Source organism: Phalangium opilio, unplaced genomic scaffold (genome assembly GCF_054372755.1).
Source record: "Phalangium opilio isolate 3A_F unplaced genomic scaffold, DU_Popi_V2 ptg000209l_1, whole genome shotgun sequence".
Taxonomy (NCBI): Eukaryota; Metazoa; Arthropoda; class Arachnida; order Opiliones; family Phalangiidae; genus Phalangium; species Phalangium opilio.
In genome coordinates, this window is record NW_028324217.1 from 2,297,113 (window position 1) to 2,316,306 (window position 19,194).

The 19,194-nt window shown below is 35.2% G+C and overlaps 4 protein-coding genes and 3 long non-coding RNA genes across 8 annotated transcripts; 3 read left to right on the forward strand and 4 right to left on the reverse strand.

Annotated features, from left to right (window-relative positions):
• Positions 1–1,000: 1,000 nt before the first annotated feature.
• LOC149618321 (uncharacterized) lies at positions 1,001–2,776 on the forward strand. The gene is made up of 5 exons (XM_089855566.1): positions 1,001–1,392; positions 2,040–2,176; positions 2,389–2,427; positions 2,514–2,549; positions 2,650–2,776. The coding sequence occupies exons 1-5, from the start codon at positions 1,284–1,286 to the stop codon at positions 2,665–2,667; spliced, it is 339 nt and encodes a 112-aa protein (XP_089711692.1). The 5' UTR covers positions 1,001–1,283; the 3' UTR covers positions 2,668–2,776.
• A 1,343-nt stretch (positions 2,777–4,119) lies between these two features.
• LOC149618322 (uncharacterized) lies at positions 4,120–5,526 on the forward strand. Its single transcript, XM_089855564.1, has 6 exons — positions 4,120–4,254; positions 4,415–4,473; positions 4,554–4,670; positions 4,763–4,801; positions 4,882–4,926; positions 5,202–5,526. Exons 1-6 carry the CDS (start codon positions 4,152–4,154, stop codon positions 5,229–5,231), a joined length of 393 nt encoding a protein of 130 aa, XP_089711690.1. The 5' UTR covers positions 4,120–4,151; the 3' UTR covers positions 5,232–5,526.
• On the reverse strand, positions 5,312–7,528 carry LOC149618323 (uncharacterized). Its single transcript, XR_016375500.1, has 2 exons — positions 6,095–7,528; positions 5,312–5,679 (listed from the first exon to the last, which is right to left on the reverse strand). It is a non-coding gene; the product is annotated as an uncharacterized LOC149618323 (long non-coding RNA).
• Positions 7,529–7,532: 4 nt separating this feature from the next.
• Positions 7,533–9,024, forward strand: LOC149618324 (uncharacterized). The gene is made up of 2 exons (XR_016375498.1): positions 7,533–7,837; positions 8,693–9,024. It is a non-coding gene; the product is annotated as an uncharacterized LOC149618324 (long non-coding RNA).
• A 149-nt stretch (positions 9,025–9,173) lies between these two features.
• LOC149618325 (uncharacterized) lies at positions 9,174–10,722 on the reverse strand. The gene is made up of 2 exons (XR_016375499.1): positions 10,360–10,722; positions 9,174–9,505 (listed from the first exon to the last, which is right to left on the reverse strand). It is a non-coding gene; the product is annotated as an uncharacterized LOC149618325 (long non-coding RNA).
• Positions 10,723–11,866: 1,144 nt separating this feature from the next.
• LOC149618326 (uncharacterized) lies at positions 11,867–17,880 on the reverse strand. 2 transcript variants are annotated; one of them, XM_089855551.1, is made up of 3 exons: positions 17,752–17,880; positions 12,318–15,973; positions 11,867–12,221 (listed from the first exon to the last, which is right to left on the reverse strand). In XM_089855551.1, exon 2 carries the CDS (start codon positions 15,852–15,854, stop codon positions 12,318–12,320), a length of 3,537 nt encoding a protein of 1,178 aa, XP_089711677.1. In that variant the 5' UTR covers positions 15,855–15,973; positions 17,752–17,880; the 3' UTR covers positions 11,867–12,221. The 2 variants fall into 2 exon arrangements, with proteins under 2 accessions (XP_089711677.1, XP_089711676.1); XM_089855550.1 differs by lacking the exon at positions 17,752–17,880 and adding an exon at positions 16,672–16,846.
• Positions 17,881–18,308: 428 nt separating this feature from the next.
• On the reverse strand, positions 18,309–19,194 carry LOC149618327 (uncharacterized). Its single transcript, XM_089855565.1, has 3 exons — positions 19,072–19,194; positions 18,711–19,004; positions 18,309–18,378 (listed from the first exon to the last, which is right to left on the reverse strand). Exons 1-3 carry the CDS (start codon positions 19,158–19,160, stop codon positions 18,369–18,371), a joined length of 393 nt encoding a protein of 130 aa, XP_089711691.1. The 5' UTR covers positions 19,161–19,194; the 3' UTR covers positions 18,309–18,368.

Consider the following 19,194-nt stretch of genomic DNA (forward strand, 5'->3'; position numbering starts at 1 on the left):
AATACCGGGTCACTCCATCTTGTTTTATCGTTATCTGAACGCTCTTGAAGTATTCGAGGGAAGTCTAGATTCAGCTTGATTAGATTTGGCGTGCCTATAAAAAATGCCAAGCCTATCTTGGCATTTCTAGTTATCAGTTCAGTTGTGTGTGAGATATGGTTTGCTTTCCGCTATATATTGGGGCTAGAGAGATAGTTTAGTTTTCAAGTGAATTCCATTCTTCGATTGGATCTTTACTTGAGCAATCTGTCTTTAAGAGGCCATCCCTTTAAAGGAGTTTGTTGCGAAAGATTTAGGACCTACACTATACTTGGAAGGGGTTAGGAAACTGCAAGAAATACCGTTAAGTTTTATTTACAAGGTATAAGAAAGATAAAACGTAATAAACTGAATAATGTTGTAAATTTAATTATTAATTTTCAAATGCCTGAGTTGAGTTTTATTGTATTGTATTGTATTCTATATATCATAAGGTTATATTATATGTTCCGTTCCAAAAGTATGAATGGCACTAGATATACAAGTTCGTAATGCTACTGAGATGGACTTACAGTTCTCGAGATAACTAGTTCGAGAAGGAGAACGACGCAATTAAGCGAGTCAATTGAAGTCCTAACTAAACTCGGTGCAGGTGGTTAATTAATTTTGCATGCAGGACCAAGTTCGATCTAGGTCCTATTTAGTCTGAACTTACTAAGTTACCCAAATTTGACAGCAGCGCCTTACTCACCAGGCGTATGTCGCTTTACCCTGAATCTATGACCTCCCCACTTCAATCACTTCAAAATTACTAGCTCCAGTTTCTAATTTACCAGAATTTACAAACTTATGAATAGAACATATCTTATGAACTTATGATATATGTTCATGATGGCGTAGTAAAAACGTAATGTTTATTTTCAAATCAATCAAGGTTTGAAATAAATTCAGGGGCAAAACCATTTAAAATTAAATTATGAAAATTTGATAATAGTATAATTGTTAAATTACTTTGCTATTGAAAATTATACCAACAATCCATTCCAAAGTTATTTTATTATTTCTATATTGTTCCCTGAATTGAATTCAATTTGAATTAAACCCTATATTTATTATTATTTTAAACAATAGATTGTTTAAAATATATTTAACTTTATGAATTTAAATTTACGACAAGTATTTGTTCAAGCGTACCATATAATGTCTTAATTGTCGTCCCATTTCTTATATAAGCTAGAGTTTTCTTAACGGGCTTCTAATATTTTTGATATCGCGCTAAAGAAACGGTTTATGTTAGGTTAGTTATGGCTTATTTGAAATTATCAACTTTATTTGTTGTTGTCGTTGTAACCTTTGTTGTGGTCCAAGTTCACGGTGATAAAATGTTGGACGAAATTGGTTCAATGTTGTGTTGTAAGTATATCTTATATCTATATAAATCAAAGTCCTGACTGACTGACTGATAATCAACGCCCAGCCCAAACCGCTTGCCCTAGACTAGAAGGCTGAAAATTTGCAGGAACGTTACTCATAAGTAGTAGGCGCGTACTAAGAAAGAATTTTTCCAATCCGCCGCCATCTTAATAAATGGCGCCCTGAAATGTAAAAATTTTTCTCTATGCAACAAAGCCCGCGCGTTTCAACCGATTTCGTAAATATTTAGTACACTGGTTTCCTTTAACCTATAGACGGGTTGAATGGTGTTTCGGGTTCGATTTTTGCCATCTTTTTAAATGGCAGCCAGAAATTTAAAAACCCTTCTTTATGGAATAATGTCCGCGTGAATAGTAATAAAAAATGCATCCCGACGGGCTGACGGGCAACGCCGAGTGCCTTCGCTCCTAGGGTGCTACAAAAATATTAGTCGAATCAGTAAAATCTACCCATTCTTTATATCATTTTGATGGAAGTTCTTATTACACGCGAGCGACACCGCGGGTAACAGCTAGTAACTTATAATATGTTGGGTTTAAATAAAAATTAGCGTAACTTGAGACATAATATGGCTTGTTGCTTGAAATTTTGAACATTATGAAGCTTAATGTTGCATTTATTTTTAGCTGGTGATGAAGGCAAGTCGACTAAAGTTACTACTTGCATCGGAGGAGGTGGGGATGCCGTTGGCAAAGTATGGTCAGGGTGTTTGGACGAAGCTGGTGGTAGAGACACACTCTGTGATGGTGACAACATGGGCAAGGTAATTAAGTCTTTAATCTCAAGAATCGTGGAATATTAATTTAAAATAGACGAAATATTCAAATATAATTAACCTTAATAGACCTTTAATCAAGCCCCGCCCCTTTTGAAAAGTGCATGTCTATTCTATAGCTAATTATGGGAAGCGTCACACTTATCGCGTTTCATGTTACTTATGCTTAAATTTTATTTAATTTGTTTTATAAATTTCAGATGAAAGCCTGTTTTGGTCGTCGAAAAATGGAAATAATCGTAAGTCTTAACTTAATTGAGAATGATTAATTCATTTTAATAACTTTAATAGAAGAATGTTAATTACTCTTTATATTAAAATGCAGAGAAGTAAAGATGCCAGAAAAGCCATGGGAATCAAAGTAATTACGTTTTAACCTTAATTTGACGTTTTAAAATCAGGTTTTTTTTATCTCTTTAAATTGAATTCTTAAATATTTCTTGACTTTCTTTCTTTTACAGAACTGTTTGAAGTCTTAAAACTGTTTAATTTTTTTTGATTTTTCTTTATTCCAATTTAATTCCTGTACATTTTTACTGTACAACAATACTTGCTGCAATTATATATACAATCATTTTTAAATTCTATTTCTTTTTGGTTTTAATTATTTTTCTTTAGCTGTTCATAACTTTGCTTCTATAGTGTCTAAGCCTCGTGGCATCACTGTCAGCCATTGTATAACCGGTTTATTTATTAAAAATGGGCCAGACTAAGCCGCTCAGTGAGTATAATATAGATGGTAATTGTTAGATAGGTGTGTCTAGCCAAGTCAAGTAATTTATGAATAGCTAAGGGAAAGTGAAATTAATTTTCATACTTAATTAAGTATTCCTTGTTTTTATATTTAATTTTAACTCCTAACGACAATACTCCCTGCTTTTATTTTCCTCGTGAAATAATTCAATATGTTATATATTTTCCTCGTGAAATAAGTCAATATTTTATATTTTCCTCGTGAAATAAGTCAATATTTTATATTTTCCTCGTGAAATGAGTCAATATTTTATATTTTCCTCGTGAAATGCGTCAATATGTTATATTGTCCTCGTGAAATGAGTCAATATTTTATATTTTCCTCGTGAAATGCGTCAATATTTTATATTTTCCTCGTGAAATGAGTCAATTTTTTATATTTTCCTCGTGAAATGAGTCAATATTTTATATTTTCCTCGTGAAATGAGTCAATATTTTATATTTTCCTCGTGAAAAATGTGATTTTTTCATATTTTGACCAAGAAATAATTCAATTTTCGATTGAATCCCTGGAAAATCAATCTTAAATTTTTGACAGTATCTCGTGAAATACGTAAACAATCCTTTACCTCTACTAATCCTAATTAATATATACATTTAGCTGTATTTTACTATCCCTTTCAGGTTCCCAATTCTTTCAAAAACTCTTATATAATATTATATCATTATATGAACCTTGAGGGGCTCCTAAATTCCAAAGCTCTCTCTCTCTCTCAGTCAGTTGATTATTGAGGAAATGTCTAAGGAAACTTGTTTTACACCCCACTGTGCCTCTAACCCAGTGTTAACACATCATTAAAGGGCAGATCACCTAAATCTAATTAATTTAATTACACCCGGAAAGATAATGAACAACCTAATATAAAAATTGCTAACCAATACCTGAGAATTCTTAATGATTTGAGCCAATTAAAAATTAAGAAGGATTTTTTCATTATTATTTTGGTTTAATGAAGGAGATAGTAAATAGAGTTAAAGGTGGTCTTCCCTTTAACCGGGATTTCGCAATTTTCAAACTTAACTCTTAAATAATAGTTATGTTCCTAGAGGCTGCCAAAATTTTTACTTTCACTTTTTTTTTTACAAATATTCTATAAAATGTTCATCACGAATCTGGCTGCGTTTAGTTTCAAATTGAGCGACAAGTTGTTAAGACAAACCTTTTTATTTTTAATAACTTGAATATTTTAATTTAACAAAAACCCGAATTATGAATGCCATAATTTTTATCACCTTTATTGCGGCTGTTTTACCCGCAATTTATGGGCAGTTTACTGGAGATGAAGCTACAATTTTGTTCAAACTTCATTGCAGTAAGTACATGCAAATTTCTCTAATTTATTCATGTTTATTATTGCTATTTATTTACTTTTTTTGTTGTTGTTTACTTACATTTATTGTTGTTATTATGACTTACATTTATAATTATTTTTAGATGCCTTGTTTTCTACTAATTTATTTTCTATTCTCTAGGTGGAGACGAAGCTTTGAAGGTCAAAGCAAAGGATTGTTTATCAAAATTACCACTTGAGGTAAAAATTAATAAATTAATTTTCTTTGTTACATATATTTAAAAATTAAAATTAAAACAATGTTATTATTGTCGTTTAAGATCCAAGAAGCCCGTGCTGATTGCAGAGCCGAAGTCGTCCCAGAATCCAACGGGGATTTGGCTGTTTACAGAACTCATTTATGCGCTGGAGGTGGCGATCAAGATATAGCTGAAATGGTCGGGTTAATTATTTACGTCTGGTTCTACTTACTGTTATTCCTATTTGCATTTGATATAAATAAAATTTCTTTTATTTTTATTTATTTCAGACGGTGAAATGCGGGCAAAAGTTGCGAAGGGAAAAAGCCGTAAGTTATTTATTATTTAATTTCAAATAAAAGCGTTTGAAATTAATTTAATTTAATTGATTTTAATTAAAAATTGACAGAAAACCCTCAGCGACGCCGATCTACGTACTGTTCTAAATTCACTGGTAAGTCTTACTTATTGTTCTGTTTATTTTTGAATATTCTATTTTGTTTACTTTTGAATATCCAATTTTGTTTACTTTTGAATATTCAATTTTGTTTACTTTTGAATATTCAATTTTGTTTACTTTTGAATATTCAATTTTGTTTACTTTTGAATATTCAATTTTGTTTACTTTTGAATATTCAATTTTGTTTACTTTTGAATATTCAATTTTGTTTACTTTTTTGTTGCTTAGTATGCAATTTTTAGTAAATTAACAATTTTATTATTTTACAGGTTTGCCTTCGCAAATTAACTCGCGAATGAAACCGCGGTAATTGCTGTGGCAATATATTACGCAATATATAGATAGTTGTCAATAAATTGTCGCAGTCTCGTTTGTTGTACTTGTTAAGGTTTCGCAGTTGGCAACGAAGTACTTAACGTTTGTAAAACAGTGGTTAAGAAGGACATTTAAAACGCTGATAATCAAGCTAGACAATATGATATACTGTCGAAACTGGGACAAGTACTTCAACGACGACTGTATTACTTACTTATGATGGCCAGAATTCCTTTTTAATGTAACGTGATTTTGTAATAAATGATTCGTTGTTTTCAATCTTTTGAGCATTTTTATTTAATATAATTTTTAATCTCTACTTCAAGGTTGAAGTGTCCATACCCGACTTCCACAGCATAGCAGGGCGTGAGAATTTGACGTCCTTTGTGTGATGGACACAAAGCTTTATCCTGAGAACGGGGAGATCCAATTCTGTCTTTGAACATTCTCAGAATTTAAATGGGTTCTTGGTGAAGGAATAATAATTATTAGTCTAGACAGAGATAGATTTAATTTTAGAAGTAGGAATGGAGAACAGAGTAATATCTGGGCGCGCGTCAAAATCCCGAACCCCCTTTCCCTGGACGGGGGGGGGTATGAAAGAAGAGGCGGGAGAGTCATAGCGACAGAGGTAAAAAGGAATTGCGGATTTTTCGCCGTCCCCGTCAGCAACGTCATCAAAACGTAGTTTAAGTGAGCCAGCCAATAAGATAATTTAAAATTTTCGATACGTGTTGGAGGGAGCGGCTGGGTGGTCTATGAGTCGGAATAACTGAAGTAAATACTAACCGTTAGACTCCATTCCTACTTCTAAAATTAAATCTATCCCTGGTCTGGAATAACATACAGGGTGAACAGGGAGGATTCGCCGCCTAGAAGTCTGCTGTTAACGAGGTTCCTTCAGCTGCAACTTGGTCCAAGTTTTTGGTCTCTCTGTTTGGTTCCCCGAAAACTCCAAGATTACCCCCCTCCATCTTTGATGAGTTTATAATATGGAAAATATTATTGTTGTCATAAGTTTATGCATCGACAAAATAAGTAAAACACTCGTGGAAACGATCCCTGGTAGCCGAAACTTTCCCATCATATCAAACCCTTTATCTTTAACGTGGGAAACTAGCAAAGGGTGTTCCAACTTGTCCTTGTTAAGGGTGGTATTTTAACCAATATTTTGACTCACGTCGTCACATAATATAAAATTCGGTAGGGTTTCGTTTTCCATACAAAAACCCAAATTTCTAAGCTGCTTAAAATTTGTTAATAACAGAAAATTTGTTCTTTTTTCAGGATCTGGACGCAACATTCATTCACATCAATAAATTATTGTATCATTTTAATTATTTATCTTTAATAAAACCAAATGTAATATACAAATATTGAAATACATGTATTATATTTCGAAATAAAAATTTGCATTAATATTCATAAATCTGGATGATAAAATCATTTTTATTTATAAGCTTACTAATTAATGTCAGTGGCTATGGTTTAGAAACGGGGACACATACAAACAAATACATCATAACCTATGAAGTAGACCCACCTTATTGGAATTTTTTCAAGTCCTTTCTGAAGAGAATAGAATACAGTGACTACCCTGAATTTTATTTATGAAATACAGAACTAATGGGCCCAATACGGCACAAGTTACCGATTCACTGACATATATTGATGCATAAAATACCTACTTAATTCATAAGATAGGAATATTAGCAAACGGACTTATAGTCATTATGGTATTTCAAACTGTCAGGCGATGGTCACGTGACCTTTGCCGTCGCAATTACGTAATGGTCACGTGACCTGTGACGTCACAATTACGTAATGGTCACGTGACCTGTGACGTCACAATTACGTAATGATCACGTGACCTGTGACGTCACAATTACGTAATGATCACGTGACATGTGACGTCACAATTACGTAATGATCACGTGACATGTGACGTCACAATTACGTAATGGTCACGTGACCATTGAATTGAACTGAACTGAACTAACGGTTTTAATGAATATATAGGGTTATGCATATAACCTATGACGTAACCCTTGCATAGTAATTTATTGTTTATATGTATGTATTTAGGCCTAACGTATAAATATGCGTGTAAATTGCTATTTAATTTATTTAGGCCTAGCAGTGTTTGATAATTTCGCGCCAGAGTCACGTGGAATCCTTGCGAGCACTCCATCATTCGCAGCGCCATTGACGTTGGAATTTGGAAAGAGAGAGTTGAGGTAGTCAGACGCTCTACTGTATACAGTTCTTTCTCTGCTCGGCACCGTGGAGTCAAGATCGTTCAAGCTCCGCTCTTCCCGATCAGATGTTCATGGATTTTTTGGTCTTTAAAATACGAAGAATCATGCCTTTCGCTGACGTTCCGCCATTTCTCTCTTCGCCGTGAAGGAATCAGCTTCGAATCTAGAGCTCTTCGTCGCCATTGAATTCTCTTTCGGAAAAAAATTACAGTGGAGCTCATTCTTTGCCTTGATTCTCGAGAGCTTCGCCATTTATCTGCTCGTTTTCCCCAAGTACGCAAGCTGAATTCGACGCTCTTTAAGACTTAGTGGCCATTGCTTCGCCACGTGCTGTAAGTTAAACTTCTCAATAATCCGAAATCATCTAGCTCCCCTTAAATTATTTTATTTATATCAAGTATGTAAAATAGTTAGGTAGTGTTAAATGTTAGTCTATTTTATTTATTTATTGAAAATTAAATATCACAAATAAAATTTTACAGCGAGATGTTGGACAAAGGCTTAGCTAAGACAATCCCTTCTTAATTAGTTTAGGGCCTATTATTATTTAGCAATTAATCGGGGTACGTAATTAATTTAGAGATCATGAGACGGATTTTCGAAAATCAAGTCCCGCAGATATAATTTTATTATTTTGCCCCAAGCCTAAGTTACGGCTTCTCCAATTTAGACTCAGTTTTTATCTATGAGCTGTGTGGGAATAGTTCCTATTTCAAATAAATAAATGAGAGGTTTTCCAAAAACTAGTGTGGGGGCTATTGAGATTAAGCTATATGTAATTAATTTAGAGATAATGCGACGGATTTTCGAAAATCAAGTCCCGCAGAGATAATTTAAAACACAAGGTTACCTTAAGCCTAGGTTAAGTCCTTGTCACATTTAAGCACAGTTTTTATTCAAGGAGTATTTGAGAATAGTTTTAATTTAAAAAAATAAATGGAAGGGTTTCCTAAAATTATTTTCTATACAATTATGGAAAATAATTAGTAAGAGTCTTTCTTTAATTCAGAGTGGAAATTAGTTGGTTTCTTTCTATAAATTTAGTAGCCTATGTTTTCAATTAAGGAATTATGTAAATCTACGGGACTATTGAGTTAAAGTATTATTTTGTTTGACCCATAAAGAAGCCTTTTGATTCAAAGTAGGCAATAGCTTAATATGTGTTATTAATACGTTTTCATTTATAGATGCGGCTTATATTCTTGGATTTTCTGTCGCTGGTCATTCCGAGACGTATCATTCCAGATGACATCCGTTATTGGATTTACGTTACACGATGTCTTGCTATCTCTCTAAAAGATGACTTCAAAATTACGGACTTTGTCGAAACTAGAAGACAAAAAAATGCACGCAAACTACATCTTTTTTATTTGTAATTACTTAATTTTTTACCTGACTCTTTAATTTTTTCCGCGTTCAAATTTTAATTTACCAAACACTTCAATTTTTTTTCTTGTTTGAAATTTATGTAAACACTTAATTCTTTTTTTCGTATTGAATAAATTTCGCTTTAAACCTCGTTCTTTGTTTTGTTAAAATAATTTCGATACTAGGCTTGGTTTGAATTTTTTAATGTCTGGACTTAGGGGGGTTTTTTAGGTCCAAGTCCAGACATTAAAAAATTCAAACCAAGCCTAGTATCGAAATTATTTTAACAAAACAAAGAACGAGGTTTAAAGCGAAATTTATTCAATACGAAAAAAAGAATTAAGTGTTTACATAAATTTCAAACAAGAAAAAAAATTGAAGTGTTTGGTAAATTAAAATTTGAACGCGGAAAAAATTAAAGAGTCAGGTAAAAAATTAAGTAATTACAAATAAAAAAGATGTAGTTTGCGTGCATTTTTTTGTCTTCTAGTTTCGACAAAGTCCGTAATTTTGAAGACATCTTTTAGAGAGATAGGAAGACATCGTGTAACGTAAATCCAATAACGGATGTCATCTGGAATGATACGTCTCGGAATGACCAGCGACAGAAAATCCAAGAATATAAGCCGCATCTATAAATGAAAACGTATTAATAACACATATTAAGCTATTGCGTACTTTGAATCAAAAGGCTTCTTTATGGGTCAAACAAAATAATACTTTAACTCAATAGTCCCGTAGATTTACATAATTCCTTAATTGAAAACATAGGCTACTAAATTTATAGAAAGAAACCAACTAATTTCCACTCTGAATTAAAGAAAGACTCTTACTAATTATTTTCCATAATTGTATAGAAAATAATTTTAGGAAAACCTTCCATTTATTTTTTTAAATTAAAACTATTCTCAAATACTCCTTGAATAAAAACTGTGCTTAAATGTGACAAGGACTTAACCTAGGCTTAAGGTAACCTTGTGTTTTAAATTATCTCTGCGGGACTTGATTTTCGAAAATCCGTCGCATTATCTCTAAATTAATTACATATAGCTTAATCTCAATAGCCCCCACACTAGTTTTTGGAAAACCTCTCATTTATTTATTTGAAATAGGAACTATTCCCACATAGCTCATAGATAAAAACTGAGTCTAAATTGGAGAAGCCGTAACTTAGGCTTTGGGCAAAATAATAAAATTATATCTGCGGGACTTGATTTTCGAAAATCCGTCTCATAATCTCTAAATTAATTACGTACCCCGATTAATTGCTAAATAATAATAGGCCCTAAACTAATTAAGAAGGGATTGTCTTAGCTAAGCCTTTGTCCAACATCTCGCTGTAAAATTTTATTTGTGATATTAATTTTCAATAAATAAATAAAATAGACTAACATTTAACACTACCTAACTATTTTACATACTTGATATAAATAAAATAATTTAAGGGGAGCTAGATGATTTCGGATTATTGAGAAGTTTAACTTACAGCACGTGGCGAAGCAATGGCCACTAAGTCTTAAAGAGCGTCGAATTCAGCTTGCGTACTTGGGGAAAACGAGCAGATAATTGGCGAAGCTCTCGAGAATCAAGGCAAAGAATGAGCTCCACTGTAATTTTTTTCCGAAAGAGAATTCAATGGCGACGAAGAGCTCTAGATTCGAAGCTGATTCCTTCACGGCGAAGAGAGAAATGGCGGAACGTCAGCGAAAGGCATGATTCTTCGTTTTTTAAAGACCAAAAAATCCATGAACATCTGATCGGGAAGAGCGGAGCTTGAACGATCTTGACTCCACGGTGCCGAGCAGAGAAAGAACTGTATACAGTAGAGCGTCTGACTACCTCAACTCTCTCTTTCCAAATTCCAACGTCAATGGCGCTGCGAATGATGGAGTGCTCGCAAGGATTCCACGTGACTCTGGCGCGAAATTATCAAACACTGCTAGGCCTAAATAAATTAAATAGCAATTTACATGCATATTTATACGTTAGGCCTAAATACATACATATAAACAATAAATTACTATGCAAGGGTTACGTCATAGGTTATATGCATAACCCTATATATTCATTAAAACCGTTAGTTCAGTTCAGTTCAATTCAATAGTCACGTGACCATTACGTAATTGTGACGTCACATGTCACGTGATCATTACGTAATTGTGACGTCACAGGTCACGTGATCATTACGTAATTGTGACGTCACAGGTCACGTGACCATTACGTAATTGTGACGTCACAGGTCACGTGACCATTACGTAATTGTGACGTCACAGGTCACGTGACCATTACGTAATTGCGACGGCAAAGGTCACGTGACCATCGCCTGACAGTTTGAAATACCATAATGACTATAAGTCCGTTTGCTAATATTCCTATCTTATGAATTAAGTAGGTATTTTATGCATCAATATATGTCAGTGAATCGGTAACTTGTGCCGTATTGGGCCCATTAGTTCTGTATTTCATAAATAAAATTCAGGGTAGTCACTGTATTCTATTCTCTTCAGAAAGGACTTGAAAAAATTCCAATAAGGTGGGTCTAATTCATAGGTTATGATGTATTTGTTTGTATGTGTCCCCGTTTCTAAACCATAGCCACTGACATTAATTAGTAAGCTTATAAATAAAAATGATTTTATCATCCAGATTTATGAATATTAATGCAAATTTTTATTTCGAAATATAATACATGTATTTCAATATTTGTATATTACATTTGGTTTTATTAAAGATAAATAATTAAAATGATACAATAATTTATTGATGTGAATGAATGTTGCGTCCAGATCCTGAAAATGAACTGAAATAAAGCAGCTTAGAAATAAATAACTTCAAGTACAAATAATCCTAAACAGCTTACGAGTAGCTTTAATTTATAGAGAATTCCTTGATAAAAGAAAGGCATATTTCTTATAATAAACAAACAAAGCACTTTAATCTTTAACTATATTTTGTTTAATAATCAAGTGAACTTACTAACAATTTTCTAACTATTTTTAAACCTTGAAAACTCGAAACCTTTATTCAAAAATACAAGTACAGGAAATACAATTCTGATCATCATAAGTAATACAATCCATATTAAGTTTATATATTCGCGTTCCACTTCGTAGCAATGACGGAGTCGTTGTAGTACCTGTCCTGGTTTCGAGTCGATTCTCCGGAGCTTGTTACTAGGGAATCGTTTCAGCTTTCTTTCATTTTAACCACAATTATCTTCTTGGAACGTCTTTTGCGGGCAACAGTCTCTGGTCGTCCGACTCGAAACCAAGACAAGTACGACAAGACTGCGATAATTTCTTATTCCGTTTCATCCAGCAGTCAATTTGAGAAGTCCAACCCTTCCCCCTGTAAAACAAATAAATAAATCAGTAAATTAGACGCCCAAGTTCGTTTGCTTGATATTGGGTTATATCTAAACAAAATGGTAAGTTTTAAACTTGCCTAAAGTGTGAGATAATCTTCATCACAATTGATTAATTTCGCCGTGCATGTGTAGTCTTTGCGCATGTAGATCTTCCCAGTACTGTAAAATGGCGTCAAATAGTTTTTGGCAGCGGCATAAGCCTTGGCACGTTCTAGCAACTCGTGGTTGAAAAGGGTTAATTTTTTCCTTAGTTTAATATCCTTCAGCCGCGTGAATGTAGTTCCATTTCTAACCCACGTGGTGTTGCATTCAGGCCATTTGGTCAAGTAGGTATCAATCCATTCCTGGGTGGTTTTTTCCCAGAAGAAGGAAACGTCGATGACGCCTGATTCGCCGCGAAAGACGGATTTAATATGGTAATCGGAGAATGGAATCTTGGCGGCTTCAGCCAGTTGAGAGACGAATTTCTTCAAATCTTCTTTGGCGTTTACGGGGACATTGATAATTTCGATGGTGTTTGCTAGGTAGTGTTCTTCCAGTAAGTCCTTTAAGAATCCTTGTTCATTGTGGCTCTTAGAAGCGTGGTCTCGAACGATTTCTTCCATCGGAATATCAACGCCACTATGAGATGTTGAACTTTCGCCTTCAATTGAAACCTGTTCTTGGGTATCCTTGATAGTGTCTGATAATTCATTTAAACTTTGTTCCAAAATTGTAATATAATCTGGAAGCGTTTTGACAAGGCCTTCTTCTTGCTTTTTTGCACCACCTTCGGCTCCTTGGGGACATTCGAGACTTATAAGTGCAGCGTTGAACTCGTCGTCATCTCCTTCGACAAATGTGACGCGGTACTTAAGAGTTTCATCCGATTCCTTAGCGTTTTGGTCTTCTTCCGGTTCTCCCAAGCTACTGTCGTCCTCGTAATCACTGTCCTCGGAACACGAATGAACGCTCGAAGGTGCTATGACATCCACGCTCGATTCTAGATCTGGGTTGCCACCTTCGTATGATTCCACAGGTGGCATACTGGAATCGTTACTGCTGCTTGAATCGTCAGAGAGGTCTGTTGAAATGTCATTGGCCATATCGATGACGGAAAATTCCTCCATATTGGACAAGTGCAAAAAGGTGTCGTCGTCAGATTTATCTTGGTCCAATTCCTGGTCATGTATTTGTTGACCTTCATCTAGGTTTATTTCAATCACGCTCGAACATTCCTCCATTTCCTTCTGAAGACGTTCATTTAATACATGAATTTTGTCGTTGAAATTATTTATTTCGATAAAAAATTGGTCAGTAATTTCGCGAACGCTCTTCTTAAGGACAAAGTTCAAATTATCCGTCGATTCCATAGGTATCTCCACTTCGTATTCAGGTTTGCTTGGGATGTTTTCACTCGCAGATTCGCTATGTGTTCTTGCTGTTGCATTTTCTTCAAGATTGATATTGGCCATGACGTCGTCACGTATTTTGTTGAAAATCGTTTTATCCATTTGACTTATCGTTTGACCGTCACGTGATTTTGGTAGACAGTATAGCGGAACGGGGCAGGTCATGGGCAAACCCTCGAACTTCTTTGGGTGTTTTGTTACACGCGAGACTGGATTTCCATCAACTACACTCGGTTTATTGTCAGATCTTTTTGACGGTGTTTTCATCCTTTCCTTTGGCCTAGCGCCAGTAGCTTCCATCTTCAATAAATGACTGTTATTGGTAACGCTTTCGATATTGCAAGTAGCTCCAGGTTCAGAGTTTGAATCTTCAAGATGTCTCTCGTCCATGATAGCTTTAGGAACAGTGTTTTCTTCTAAAGCGTCATCATTGGCTTGCAAATGGGATTCTTTTGACGGTTTCTTCTCTTTAGGCCTAGCGCCAGAAGCTTCCATTGTGAGTAATTGACAGTTGTAGGCAGTATCTTCCACTTTACTCTCTACAACTTCAAGATGTCCATCGACCTCGCCAGTGTTTGCAAGAGAGTCCATGTTAGGAGCGAGATTGTCCATGTTAGAAGAGACATTGTCCATGTTAGAAGAGACATTGTCCATGTTAGAAGAGACATTGTCCATGTTAGAAGAGACATTGTCCATGTTAGAAGCGACATTGTCCATGTTAGAAGAGACATTGTCCATGTTAAAAGAGACATTGTCCATGTTAGAAGAGACATTGTCCATGTTAGAAGAGACATTGTCCATGTTAGAAGAGACATTGTCCATGTTAGAAGCGACATTGTCCATGTTAGAAGCGACATTGTCCATGTTAGAAGCGACATTGTCCATGTTAGAAGCGACATTCTTGACCGGAAGAGCCACTGGGATGACGGGGTTTTTGTTTAACCCTTCTCTATAAGTCTCAATATTTGTTTCGTTGTTGCTTTGGACAATGTTGGACATCTGTACCAGTGTCTCTTTCTCATACTGTGCCAATTTATCCTCCATTTCCATGTGTTTTAGTCGCAGATACTTGACTTCTTCCTCCAACTTCCATTTACTTTCAAGTTCTTTGGCTATCAGGCCTGAAAAAACCCTGTGCTTGGCGTCCTTAAACAAACGTTTCTCCATAGTGGGGTCGACAATCCGACCGTAGTCGAGGGGCGTTCTACCCCATCGGTCATGAATATCGATAAGGGCCTTGTGCGCCAGAAGTATGCGTATGACGTCATCGTTATTTGTGCCGCATCTGCAAGCTTCGTGTAATGGCGTCCGACCATGAAGGTCCGTGACATCAACATCGGCTCCGTGTAAGATAAGCGTAATTACCAGTCGTTCAGAACCGCTTCTCGAAGCCAAATGTAATGGTCTGAGTCCGAAATTATTAGTAGCATTGACGTCAGCGCCCGCGTTAATCAATAACTCGAACACGCCGAATCTATTTTCGTCCCGATCAGTGTTGTTGTGGTAAGAGCAAAGGATATGCAATGGTGTGTGTCCATTTATATCCCTTATGTCCACGATTGAGCCATACTTGATTAAGGTGTCAATGACGTCTCTGGTCCGATGTTCGTTCGCTCTCATACAAGCAAAATGCAATGGTGATTGGCGTTCCTCGCTTGTTAAGGCGTTAACTAAGTATCCTTTTGAGATGAGTGGAACTAGTAAGGGCAGTTGAGTGTACTGGCAAGCCAAGTGTAAAGCCGTTTCATCGTTAGAGAAGACACCATTCCAATTTTTCTTCAACATCAGACTTACGACACTCGTCAAACCTTTCTGGATCGCTGTTTGGAAATCATTCTCATTCGGTTTGATAAGGTTGTTGACATCTTTGTATAATATTGAACAAGCAACTTTGGAAAGTTGTTTGTCAATAGCCTGACTTAAAGCCGATTTACCGTCGCATTTCACAATGAAATCAGCGCCGTCTTCGATCAGTTTCAATGCAAGTAGCTCGAAGTTGGTATTGATGGCAATTGACAATGGAGTTTCGTCGTTTTTGGTTTTAGAGTTGATGTTCGGTAATTGACTTATCAAGAGCATGGCCGTCACCCCATCCCGTTTGTAGCAGGCTTTGATTAATCCTTCTTCAATGGTGTGTGACGCGATGCGACAAGTTCCGTCGTATAGTAAGTCGTCGACGACGCAACGTCTACCGTGATCCATGAAGTTCAAGAAGTTAGGCATGACTTCGTGTTCTGTGGGTTCCAACAAAGAATATGGAGATTGCCAACGCAGGTGGCCTACTCCTAAAGTGTTCCGAAGGATGGCAGCACAAGCGGTTGACGAGCCGGCGGATTCGGTAGCTGAAAGATGAAGGAAATATTTTAAAAGTTAAAAACATTTAGGAATTATTTGTGATTCACGTTGCATCCGAGTCAAAAATACAAGTATTTATTGCCCCTAGCTGTCAAACCAAAACTATAAGTTCATAGGATATCTTCCATAAGTTTGTCACTGGTTACTGAAGTGACGTAGGTCATAGATTCAGGGTAATGCGAAGACGCCTGGTGAGGCGCTGTCAAAGCCTTAGTACAGACTAAATAGAAAGATAAACTGCAGAATTAACCACCGAATGTAGTTAATCAATTCTCGCTTGTCGTTCTCGAACTAGCATAAGTCTCTAGCATTACGAACTTGCATAGGTAGAGTCATACTTATGGAAAATATATTATAAACTTATGATTTACCAACCACTATAAAATAAAATCTTTGATAATCTCCAATAAGAAAATAAAATATAATAATTCTAAGCCCTACTATAAAATTCAGATGAATTAACCGAAATGGTTGACTATTTTAACTAGTTTTTTAGAGAAATTAAGTTAATTAATATTAATGTGGAGCACTAATTAGTCGAACAAAGAACTTAGCAAGAAATTAATTAATCTTGACTTTGCCCCACGTTCTATTTTAATTACTTTGGTTAAAACGTCCAAGTTAAAGAACTAAGCTTAAATTAAACTTTAAAAAGGGTTATAGTTCAATAAAATTGAATAATTACTGTTAATTGAAGAAGAGTCCATATTGCTTCTTCTCAATGCCGGCCGATTATATTTAAGCGGATATTAACGCGTTGACAATATGGTAAATTCACTAACTGAACCGCTAATGCTATTTTCCGTACATTGTTCCTAAATATCGCGAGCTCAAGTGAAGAAAAGATCAATACTGATATCTAAATATTTGAACAAGACCCTCAAACAGTACATAGTATCAGGAATGCATACAACTCTTAGGAATAATTCCGTAGCTGTTTTCTCAACGTACCTCGCGAATTAATAATGTCTCTCGGTGCGCCTTACAACCAATGAAACGACAGTTTGAACAGACGTCATCAGAATTATGACCTTGGCGTGACGCGTAGTAAGTTATCAAGCCCGGAATACCCACAAAACCCGAATTCATAGAATTTAACATGGGAAATATTTCGACACAATTATTCCTAGTAGCTATATGTATTCCTGGGAATATCTTTATTTTATCGTTTAAAATATGTGGAAAACTTTTGCGACTACGGACTTCGAAACTCATGAGTCAGTGCAACTTGAAAGCTAGATATCACTATAGTTTTAATTTCTTGACCTCTGAGATTAGAGAGATTAAGAAACTTTGTAGCACTTTTAAATTTCACAAGACATAAGCCCAATTTGTTGTGAAATTATAAAATAAACTGTCGATTACTTAACTTCTCTATTAACTGAAACAGAGAGAGAGATAAATTGGAATTAATATAAAAAGCCTAACATTTGTTGGTAAATAATGAATAAATGTAAATAAAAAACATATTGTAACTTAGATTAGCGATGACGTCAAATTGTAACCTTTGTACAAGTTGTCAATTTGCTTAACTTTTCAATTATATTTACGTTAATACTTGAAAACAAAGTCATTATATGGTTATCAGAGACCATCTTAAATTAAATTTATTTGGTTAAATTAATTAAAAGAAAAAGCCTTACATATGTTTAAAATTTAGTTTAAAAATTAATTTTTATTTTTATGGGGGTTAATTGTCAATTCTAATTTAAATGATTTGAAATGTTATATAGCCTACCATATTAGAAGAAATGTATTTACTCACCTTTTGTTGACTTGTCAAATTAATGTCTTCGAAGTTCAACGGTTTAAGGTAAAATGAGCAAAGACAACAATGCCCGATTACTTTGTTGTGTCTTAGAGGACTTGGCCCTATTGTTGTTGAAGTTTAACCTTTAAAGGCCGACTTTCAGCGAAATTGATTCTAGCGAACTTAAAATAGAGCATCGAGACTAACAATGGAGCAACCGTGCCGATTTTCGCTGGACCTCGGCCTTGAAGAAAATTGATACGATGAAGTATTTCTGTGGTTTTTCCATTGGCTGCAAGCAATCTGTCACCATGGAACAATCAAACCACAACTCCAATGAATATACTCCTTGGAAAATTAACTTATAGACAAAATTAATCTAACAGTGCTTGGTTATTATTGTTTTTAATCTTCAACAGTAAACGTTTCCCAGGCCTAAGTTTGTAATTCTGATTTGTATACTTCATTAACCGTTTATTTCAATCATAACCTAGTACTTAACAACATAATTAAGTACAAAGGCAAATGAGAATAACTATATATGGGTAGTGCCCAGTATGATGTAAATGTCTTTGGTGTCTCTCTTTAGAATATTGTTTTGTGTCCAGTAACGAATTGAATCTCGTTGGATGTCAGTGCCTCCTGCAATTTAGAAAGTAAATAATTAGGCCTATTATGTTTGTTTATTTAGGCACTTTTCGGAAGTCTGGGGTGAAATAAAGCCTGGTGTGTTGAGTACCTTTTTTCTTAAGAATGAACATTGATAGGACAGTGTGTGGACAAGAAAGACGTTTAAATTAAGATATGGCTTCAAACAACAAGGAGCATCCAAATTGGGTGCAGGACTGGTAACTCTGAGGTCATATCTAGCGTCTTTGCATCCATTTACACAATCAATGCTCCGTCTTAATCAAGCAGACGATATTTCAACCCCCTTTTGAAAATAGTCTATTGACAAATTGTTAATTAATTACCGTTTGTTGTTAAGTATTTTTCCTACAACAGCTAAACGTCGCAATCTGTGTCTCCTTTTGTTGTAATTACGTCTATTTAGAACAAGAAGCCGAGTTATTTCGAAGGTGAGACACGTGACTGATACGACCAATCCCAAGGTTCCAAATGCAAATCCGAAATGCAAGTTTTTATAAATAAGTGGTTCTTCTTTAGCTTCGACGGCAGTGTTTGCGAATACGAAACACATCTTGGACCAAAATGTTGCCATATCAATTTTGTGATTGGTGATTCCTGATTCAGTGTACACCGAGGCACTATTGTTTAAAAAGGTATTCGTTATTATTGCAATAGCCTTGGTTTTGAATTTAATTAGAATTATACATGAACTTGTAGAGATTCTTTATAATTCGAGGAGAGTCTTTCTTGGTAACCATCCAACCTTGGTCGTGAAGGAACGGTGTTGTTGACATGTAAAACGAGCCCTCTCCTCCGCTAGGATTTCCG